The sequence below is a fragment of the Littorina saxatilis genome, linkage group LG11, assembly GCF_037325665.1.
Source record: "Littorina saxatilis isolate snail1 linkage group LG11, US_GU_Lsax_2.0, whole genome shotgun sequence".
NCBI classification, from domain to species: Eukaryota; Metazoa; Mollusca; class Gastropoda; order Littorinimorpha; family Littorinidae; genus Littorina; species Littorina saxatilis.
The window spans coordinates 31,958,880-31,969,423 of NC_090255.1; the positions used below are offsets into that span (position 1 = coordinate 31,958,880).

The 10,544-nt window shown below is 43.0% G+C and overlaps 1 protein-coding gene across 1 annotated transcript in view; it reads left to right on the plus strand.

The window, feature by feature from the left end:
• The window catches only part of LOC138980591 (microtubule-associated protein futsch-like), a 41,126-nt gene extending 32,772 nt beyond the window's left edge, over positions 1–8,354 (plus strand). The window contains exons 9-12 of the mRNA XM_070353495.1: positions 107–457; positions 3,169–3,290; positions 5,361–5,549; positions 6,352–8,354. Of these exons, the coding sequence (XP_070209596.1) occupies positions 107–457; positions 3,169–3,290; positions 5,361–5,549; positions 6,352–6,369 (680 nt within the window). The 3' untranslated portion in view covers positions 6,370–8,354. The remainder of the gene's footprint in view (positions 1–106; positions 458–3,168; positions 3,291–5,360; positions 5,550–6,351) is intronic.
• The last annotated feature ends 2,190 nt before the right edge of the window (positions 8,355–10,544 follow it).

The window sequence follows — 10,544 nt, forward strand, 5'->3', positions numbered from 1 at the left end:
TAAGCTGAATCCAAATTAATAATTATGCATCTTAGTCGGTATCACTTTCACAAGCCTGTGATTATTTGCAAGGCTTATTTTGATTCTTCTAACCTGTCTCATCAAGACAATTTAAGGCTTCATGATGGAGAAAGGATGAGGCGCCCACCACCACCAAGACCAGGGAGGTCGGGTGTAGCGGCTAAAAGACTGCAAGGGGCGTACAGAGGCGTTTCACGCGGGGGCAAACTTCTTCACCAGCCTTCAAGGGGAGCTTACCCTGGAGGGTCAAGGGGAGCAACTCGGGGGCCGCCCATGGGAAGCAACTTCGATGCGAGAAGAGGAGGGCGCTCTGGGTCGTCAAGGGGAGGACAGCAGGGACTGCCACGAAGAGGTGGAAACGTGTCGAGACAAGGACCGAGAAATGTTAACTGGACGGGTTCACCCAGTAGGGGCCGGATTCCCAGTCTGCTTGGAGGTACGCTTGTTATAGCTGCTTACCAAGTTTTGTTGTTGTTGCCATTACTTGTTTTTGGCTCACGAAGTGTAGCCTATGCGATCGTAACTTTGTCTGTGCGTTTGTGCGTGCGTGCGTGTGTGTGTGCGTGTGTGTGTGTGTATGTCTGTGGTAGAAACTTTAACATTTCCGAGTCTATGTGCGAGTGGTTATCCAAGACTATGGATAAAGCTCGCATAAGATTACGTCACGGTCAAAAGTGTTTGACGTCAATTAATGCATCATGACGGCATGCCTCCCTGTAGTCTTTCTCTCTCGCGTGGTGTGTGTGGTCTCGGTCATTGTTATTTTGAGCGGGCCGAGACTATTTGGCAGTCGTGTCCCTGTAAGTAGGCTACATGCAGACACAGACAGATCTAGATCTAGTGTCTCTCTTTCTTGCACAGTGTCACCTAAGCTTACTGTGTGTGTGGGTGTGTATGTGTGACGGAGTGATTGAGTTTGTGTTACTGTTTGTCTATTTCTTACGTGAGCCTTGAAGGCTTCGCCTCTTGTTTCTAATAGTATTATATTTTCCTTGTGACGGGCTTGGTGGTAAGACGCCGGCCTCCAAAGCGGAAGGTCGTGGGTTCGAATCCCGGCCGCGCCTGGTGGGTTAAGGTGGAGATTTTTTCGATCTCCCAGGTCAACTTATGTGCAGACCTGATAGTGGCTTATTTCCCTTCGTGTGTACACGAAAGCACAAGACAAAGAGCACAAGGAAAAGATCCTGTAATCCATGTCCGAGTTCGGTGGGTTATAGAAACACGAAAATACCCAGCATGCTTCCTCCGAAAGCGGTGTATGGCTGCACAAATGGCGGGGTAAAAATGGTCATACACGTAAAAATCCACTCGTGCAACAACATGAGTGTACATGTGAGTTTCAGCCCCCGAACGCAGAAGAAGAATAAGAATATTTGCCTTGCAGCCTTCTTACGTCAATAAAGTTTATTAATTGCAATACTGTATATGTAAAGTTTTCTTGCCCCCAAAAATACTTCTTTTTATGTGCCATATTATCTCAGGTGTAATTTTGTGAGAATGTGTGTGTTTATTACATTGGGAAGTGTTTTGTATATTTTTCTTTGTTTTCTTGGTGTTTTTTTCCCAATTTTGTAAGAGGCTATATACTAGGATTTACAATGCATTAATATCATTATCATTATTCTTATTATTATTATTGCTCTTTATTACCAATTCAGTGCCCCATATGGCTTTTTGACCAATCAGGACGGATTCTAGGTGACCCTCTAAATGTTATAACGTTCAGGCAGGGACCCTTTTTGTATATCAAGGTAAAAATTGACAAAAGAAAGTAAAAATGTAAATCAACAATATCAGCGTGATTTATTCTACAGAATGACACTTCAAATGCTGTCAGATAATACTCTCTTTATCTAAAAAAATACCGATAAGCGAGTTTTGTCGGTGGGTGCTTTACGGAACAGCAAGGTACCGCCCATCCTCTGAGTGTGAAATGCCGACCCGCTCACTTGAAATCTCAATTACGTAAGTTCGGAAAATCAAGTGAAAATGCGTCACTCGCGTTACGTCAAATATATCTTTACGTCATTTCCCATCCGTCTTGAGTCGGTTCTAAATCTGTCGCTCTCTATTCAACAAGAAAAAGCGAAGCAACCGAAACGCATGTTGAACATGGTTTATCTTGTGAGATTGCTGTGTGTCAAACGCATTTGATCTGTGAATATTCATCACGTCAGGAGTATTACTCTGATTGGCTGACCCAGGTCACGAGAATTCTTTGTCTGACAGGCATAATCAGGTAGGAGCGCTCCAGTTCCCATTGCGGCTGTTCTGTCTAATTCGCGGGGTCGCTTCGACATTTGATTTGGTCGAATTAAACGGTAATAAAACCGTTATTTCTAATATGCGGACTGTTAGCAAATGACAACAGTCATGTCTCACAAACGATATCAGCATTCGCCTAAAAGGCTCATGCTTGATATCTTTTTTCTCGACATGCCTTGTATCATTTCCTTACGGTCAGCATATTAGAAATAACTCATAATCACTTTGCTGACTGAGGAATGAATTGTCTATCATCAAGACATGTTTTTATGTTATTTCCTCTTTTTCTCCTTGTTCTGATTCTTGCAAGTTGGACTGGGTGGCCGAGTGGTAACGCACTTGCGCTCGGAAGTGAGAGGTTGCGAGTTCGACCCTGGGTCAGGGCGTTAGCAATTTTCTCCCCCCTTTCCTAACCTAGGTGGTGGGTTCAAGTGCTAGTCTTTCGGATGAGACGAAAAACCGAGGTCCCTTCGTGTACACTACATTGGGGTGTGCACGTTAAAGATCCCACGATTGACGAAAGGGTCTTTCCTGGCAAAATTGTATAGGCATAGATAAAAATGTCCACCAAAGTACCCGTGTGACTTGGAATAATAGGCCGTGAAAAGTAGGATATGCGCCGAAATGGCTGCGATCTGCTGGCCGATGTGAATGCGTGATGTATTGTGTAAATAAAATTCCATCTCACACGGCATAAATAAATCCCTGTGCCTTGAATATGTGCGCGATATAAATTGCATAAAAATTTTAAAAAAATTAAAAATAAAATCCCTGCGCTTAGAACTGTACCCACGGAATACGCGCGATATAAGCCTCATATTGATTGATTGATTGAAGTTGACTGTTCAGGCTGCTGTTTAAACTCATGCATTGTGTCTGCAGAAATTCCAAGGGGGGCGGGACCAAGAGAACCAGATTGCAACATTCAAGCTGTTCACGCCGGCATTCAGGCCCAGATGCAGGCAGCTCAGAGAGAGCTGATGATGCTACAGGAACAAGCCAGGGTAAATTTTGTTTTGTCTTTGTTTTCAGGGGAAAGATATTGAAGTGATAATGCCAGTTGTGTATAAGGCAACAAAAAAAAAAAAAAGGTCTGTTTACGGTAACATAGGGTGAAAAAATAGGGTCGGTAGGTCGGCTTTTTTAAAAAAAAAATTGTATTATTTTTTTTCCAATTTTTTTTTTCATTTTTTTTGTTCTCCCCTCTCTATGATGTTTCACAGTTCATTTCTTCTCATCAATCCCTGTTTTTGCCCAACATAACTATAAACAGTACTTTGAGCTTACCTCCCTTCTGTCGTCTGCTGTTTGAGCGCAAACAGCTCTATTTTGGATGCGGGTTTTTTTTTTCAGACGATCCAAAAAAAAGATTAGAGTCGGGCCTAAAAACTAGGGTCGGTCGGGTTACTGTAAACAGACCTTTTTTTTTTGGGCCTAAGATGTGGCGATACAGTACCAGAATTCTTTTTTTGTTTGTTTTGGTATTTGGAATAAGTGTTCCAGCAGCAATGGGTTGGACAAAATTCAAGTATTAACAGAATATAAAAGGTTGTTGTATGGAAAAAGGGTGTGAGAGGTTTTTAAACAGTAGCCTACTGATATTTTGTTAGTTCCCTTCCCCAATCTACTCAGGCATGGGAATGGTCCGCGGATCCGCTAATTTCAGCGGTTTTCGTGAGGAGTTTCAGCGGGGGAAAAAAATCCCTCAAAAATCGTATATGAGGTTTTTATTCTCAAACGGTCGGGTGTCTTCAAATGGCACAAGCCACTATCCGGAACTGACGGTTGACTTCAGCTTTTGTAGTCTTGGCTGTCCCACATGATATGAAACAGACGTTCACGCAACATCCGCTGCATGTGGTTTACTTGCCCGGGGCGGGGATATAGCTCAGTTGGTAGCGCGCTGGATTTGTATTCAGTTGGCCGCTGTCAGCGTGAGTTCGATCCCAGGTTCGGCGGAAATTTATTTCACAGAGTCAACTTTGTGTGCAGACTCTCTTCGGTGTCCGAAGCTCCCCCCGTGTACACTACATTGGGTGTGCACGTTAAAGATCCCACGATTGACAAAAGGGTCTTTCCTGGCAAAATTGCTTAGGCACAGTTAATAATTGTCTACCTATACCCGTGTGACTTGGAATAATAGGCCGTGAAAGGTAAATATGCGCCGAAATGGCTGCAATCTACTGGCCGTATAAAATTTCATCTCACACGGCATCACTGCAGAGCGCCTAGAACTGTACCCACGGAATATGCGCGATATAAGACTCATTGATTGATTGATTGATTGACTTGCCCGAGACAAAGACGCGTCTCTTGTGTTCGATTTGAAAGAAAACTTCATGTCTTCGGTATCGAATATTGTTCGACGCGGCCAGGATTATGACGAAAAAGGTGTGGTTAACCAGTGGAAATGGGATTGGGTTTCCAAAGAGGTTAAAGTTAGTGACAAGCAAGAGCGGATCGGTGAACACATATGAAAAGTCGACACGCCCGGTCAAGCAAGATGCACCCTTTGTGACAGAGAAATTGTGTACAGCAATCGTGGTTTCATTGCCCTCAGCGAGCATCTACTAACGAAAAAAAAAAAAAATTTTTTTTATCATTGTATTATTCATTCCCTTTGATTCAATACCTGGAATAAGAGAAAGTTAAAGATGAGCTGGATCCTATCACATGTTTCCTCGTGGGTTTGACAAGTATGATTGAGAGTGAGAGCAGTGAGTGAATGTTTGCAAGAAAGTCATAAAGTATGCACAATCCTTTGTTCAGAATTGTTAAAACTTCAGGTTGCAGCTAAAAGTTGCAGCTAAAACACCTGCATATTTATGTGAAATTAAATGCTAAACTTTGTCCCAAATACCCCTCAGATTGCGTAGATTTTTATCTTTAAACATTTTTTTTCCGGGGGAGGACCCCTGGACCCCCTGTTTTTGGCTCCCTCCCCTGTTTTCAGCGGACTTTTTATTCAGCCATTCCCATGCCTGCTGCTCCTCCATGGGGAGAATTTTTTGTAGCCAGAAGTAACTCCACTCTGTTTGATTAACGTAGTAAAAAAGGTATGCTTTATTTTCCAGCTGACGCAGGCTCGAATCAGGCAGGAGCATGAGCTTCTACAAAACTACGACCAGGAGCCGTTCCATCGAGCAAGGTCAGCCCCATACCAGCGAGAGGTGCGACACGACAGACGCCCACAGTCAGGCCGCAACAACAGGCCGTCAGGCCAGCAGTACTTCCGTGAAAAGGGACCTACCAGAAGGGGAAATGTGAGTTTGTTGATTTCCATTTTAATCAATACTGTTTTTATTTTTTTTATTTTTTGTGTGACCATACAGTAGAACCCCTCTTTTTTAAGTCCAGAAATCTGGGAAACTCATGTCTTAAAAAGGCTGGAATGTTAAAATGGAGGTATATTTGCAGAGGTTGTGAACAGAAAATCTAAGGAAGCAAGGTCTTAAAATGTTGGGAGGTCTTAAAAGGGAGGAGGGTGGGATTCCACTTCTTCTTCTCTTCTTCGTTCGTGGGCTGAAAGTGGAATTGTACGTGTATGATTGTTTTTACCCCGCCATTTAGGGAGACATACGCCGCTTTCGGAGAAAGCATGCTGGGTATTTTTGTGTTTCTATAACCCACCGAACTCTGACATGGATTACAGGATCTTTTCCGTGCGCACTTGGTCTTGTGCTTGCGTGTACACACGAAGGGGGATAAGCCACTAGCAGGTCTGCACATAAGTTGACCTGGGAGATCGGAAAAATCTCCACACTTAACCCACCAGACGGCCGTGGCCGGGATTCGAACCCTCGACCTTCCGATTAAGAGGCCGACGTCTTACCACCCCGCCACTGCGCCAGTCGGGATTCCACTGTACCAGTAGAAATCTGTTATGCCAAAATAGGCAATGATCGGTTGGCCCCAATAACCAGTGAAACTGCACCTTGCCACTCTAAAGGATGTAGCCGTTGCTCTTTTAGTTTATTTTACTTCTTTGTCGTATTATTGAGATTTGGTTGTGTTTTCATGTATTGCCAGTATTGTACAAGTTTTTTAGCTGTTTTTTATTTGCAGAGAAACAGAAACCAATAATTTGTGGCTGAGGGCTTCTGCTGTGTGTCGACTGACCCCTGAGCACACTACTCACTCCAAGAATTGACAGAGACAATAGGCCCTGTCTCCGTGTGAGAGATGCTTTTTGAACGTGCTGCTTGTTCTGATGTGTGTTTGTGGGTGTCTATGTCTATGTGTCTGTCCAGGGATGGCAAAATCTCCATCTTTTAACTCGCCAGCCAGGCGACTAACTTCAAGAAAGTAAAGCCCTGTCCAGACTTGGCCGCCGTTTTACGCTCTATGCGCCGCAGGCCGTTTTGTGCGTCGCGCGGAATTTGCCGAGTGGCCACACATCGACGATTTTTTTCACAATGCGGTATCAGTGGAGCGGGTCAGCTGACAAGAAGGTTCAGTTGCATTCGACTGCCGCGCCGCGAGCAGCTGACGTCATCGCTCTGGTTTGCTCTGATTGGTCAAATTTCCGTCGTTCTATGTCTGTGTCATAGAAATTAGAACACGCGCTATTCTTCTGCAAATAACGCTTCGCGATCATAGCACGACGCGGTGCGCCGTTTTGAGCATAAGTCAAATGTGGACAGGGTCGGCCGGGAGTGTCTGGACGGGCCTTTACTAGCCTGCCAGAAATGTTGCCGGCCTGGTACATACATCTGCAGTATTTAGATGGCTTAGAAACTTGATTGTTAAACCAAAAGTGTTCAATTTTACCAGAATTTTCAGTGACAGTGGTCAGCCGGACAATTTGGCCATCCCTGACATCTATGTATGTGTGTGTGCATTTCTCTGTGTGTATATGACTGAATGTGTGTGTGCATTCCTGTGTTGTGTGTGTGGCTTTGTGTGTTTGACTGTGTGTGTGTGTGTCTGTGTGCTTTCCTCTGTGTGTGTGTGGTTTGCAGAATTGTACAATCTGAAGCAGGACCAGCTATAAAGGTATTCAACGATCTGCTTGGGTAAACAAGTCAAGGATTCCTGTTTTCTGCTTTTTTCCCCTTTTTGAATGGTATTCTTTTGCTGTCTGGGTTTTACAATGTAAATTCTAGGTAAATGTGGAAAATACAAAGGGATATACCCTAGCTTAGGCTTCTCATTGTGTGTGTATATGGCAGAGTCCCCTTTAGACTAAGTGGGTTTTTTAAGAACGCATGATGTGAAATGTTTTTAGCCTTTGATGTCAGACATCAGCTTGTTGATTGATTTATTTTTCTCTCATTTGCATGACATTTTTGAGTCACTTGAGAAAAAGTGACTATGTAATCGGTCAGTGTTAGTCTGTCCGGCCGGCCGTCCGTAGACACCACCTTAACGTTGGACTTTTCTCGGAAACTATCAAAGCGATCGGGCTCATATTTTGTTTAGTCGTGACCTCCAATGACCTCTACACTTTAACGATGGTTTCGTTGACCTTTGACCTTTTTCAAGGTCACAGGTCAGCGTCAAAGGAAAAAACCACCTTAACGTTGGACTTTTCTCGGAAACTATCAAAGCGATCGGGCTCATATTTTGTTTAGTCGTGACCTCCAATGACCTCTACACTTTAACGATGGTTTCGTTGACCTTTGACCTTTTTCAAGGTCACAGGTCAGCGTCAAAGGAAAAATTAGACATTTTATATCTTTGACAAAGTTCATCGGATGTGATTGAAACTTTGTAGGATTATTCTTTACATCAAAGTATTTACATCTGTAGCCTTTTACGAACGTTATCAGAAAAACAAGGGAGATAACTAGCCTTTTCTGTTCGGCAACACACAACTTAACGTTGGGCTTTTCTCGGAAACTATAAAAGTGACCGGGCTCAAATTTTATGTGAACGTGACTCATTGTGTTGTGAATAGCAATTTCTTCCTGTCCATCTGATGCCTCATATAATATTCAGAACTGCGAAAGTGACTCGATCGAGCGTTTGCTCTTCTTGTTCTCTGTGTTTGTGTCTGAGTGTGTGATGAGCGTTGTCTTGCAAAACTTCATGTTTCACAAAATAAATCTGTTCATAGCTACTGTTAATTTGTGCTTTATTCTGGCAGATGTTGAAGGAGAGAAAGTATGTGTGTGTGTGTGTGTGTGTGTGTGTGTGTCTGTGTGTAATAAACTTTTGCTTGTAAAACTTCATGTTTTATCTGTCTCTAGCAACTGTCTTGTGCTTAGAGGAGGTTGAGTTTGGTTTAAACAATTCATAGATAATTCAACATAATACATGTGTGTGTTTCTTGTGGTGGTGGTGTACGTGTTTGTGTGTGTGTCACAGTGTGTGTGTGTTTGTGTCACAGTGTGTGTGTGTGTGTGCATACATCTACATACATCACAAGTACATGCAAATAGACACAGTCAAATACAAGGTGACCACAAAAAAAAGAGTACCCAAACAAAACGTCATAAATTGAACAAAGATAAAGCAATCTTCATAAAATTTGTTTACACACACAAGTAGCCTCTGCATGATTTGCACAGAAAATTTTAGCGTTCTAGCTTGTCTTTCAGGAAAGTTATGCTCATTCTATACAGAACATGCTCCAAATGGCCTCCCCGGGATTTAAATCCCCCAGATTTCTATCTTTGGGGGTTCCTGAAAGACAACGTCCACAGGAACAACCCACAGACAATCACAGAACTCAAGAGAGCCATCACAACAACCATTCGCGGAATCTCGCAACAGGAGTGTGTGCGGGTGATTGATAACTTAGCGCGGCGAGTTCAAGTTTGCCTGCAGCGGCGCGGAGGCCATTTGGAGCACGTTCTGTAGAATGAGCATAACTTTCCTGAAAGACAAGCTAGAACGCTAAAATTATCTGTGCAAATCATGCAGAGGCTACTTGTGTGTGTAAATAAATTTTATGAAGATTGCTTTATTTTTGTTCAATTTATGACGTTTTGTTTGGGTACTCTTTTTTGGGGGTCACCCTGTACATATACTGGCCGACTTATCAAAACTGACTGTATTTGTCAGACTTGATTGTACCAAGTCCCTACACATGTTGTAATGCGCTTAGAGCCAAATATTTTTGTTTTTTGTAAGGGATAGGCGCAATATAAATACACTTTATTATTATTATGGAGAACACTTGCACATTTGAGTCATTTTAAGTAGTCTTTGTGAAGAAATAATTAACCAGAGGAAAGTAATGATTGAAGTAAATGTAAATAAAATTAGGTTTACTTTTGACATACTTTTTATGTTCTTATCCATATTGCAAAATATGTGTAGATCGCGTAAAGCAAACGGGCAATACACACATGCAAGAAAAAGGAACAACAAGTCGCGTAAGGCGAAAATACAACATTTAGTCAAGCTGTCGAACTCATAGAATGAAACTGAACGCACTGCAATTTTTCAGCAAGAGCGTACACTCGTAGCATCGTCAGTCCACCGCTCATGGCAAAGGCAGTGAAATTGACCAGAAGAGCGGGGTAGTAGTTGCGCCGAGAAGGATAGCACGCTTTTCTGTACCTCTCTTCGTTTTAACTTTCTGAGCGTGTTTTTAATCCAAACATATCTATATATATATACGACTTGTGTCTGTGTGTCGGTGTCTGTGTCTGTGTATCTGTGTATTTGTGTATTCGCCATGCACGGCCAAAGTTCTCGATGGATCTGCTTCAAATTTGGTGGGCTTATTCAGAGAGACCCCGGACACAACCTCATCGATGAGATATTTCAACACGTGCTCTCAGCGCGCAGCGCTGAACCGATTTTGGTTCCACCTCAGCTATTTTGATTCCACCTCAGCTACCCGGGCCCCCATACCGACACACCATAGCCGCTACACCACATCACAACGCCAAAGTTCTCGGTGGATCTTTTTCAAATTTGGAAACCGTATTCAGCTACACCCCGGACACAATATCATCGATGAGATATTTCAACACGTGCTCTCAGCGCGCAGCGCTGAACTGATTTTGGTTTTTGTGTTCATTTCACCATTATAAGTAACTCTTCCTTATCTTCTCCAGTGTTTGGCGTTTATCTCCCTTCCTTCGTGTGGCTTTCCCGTTCAGTTGTAAGTTACTACTATTTTTAGAATGTCACTGCGCTGTCCACTGCGCTGAGCGTCTTCGGATATTCCCGGCGTTCTGTTACTGTTACTATTTTTAGAAGGTCAACGCAGTGTACAGAACGTAAATTGGATCCGTAAATTATCCTCACTGTAAAAGTGCAAAGGTCGAATCAATTTATAGCCACGCGAAAAATACACTGTC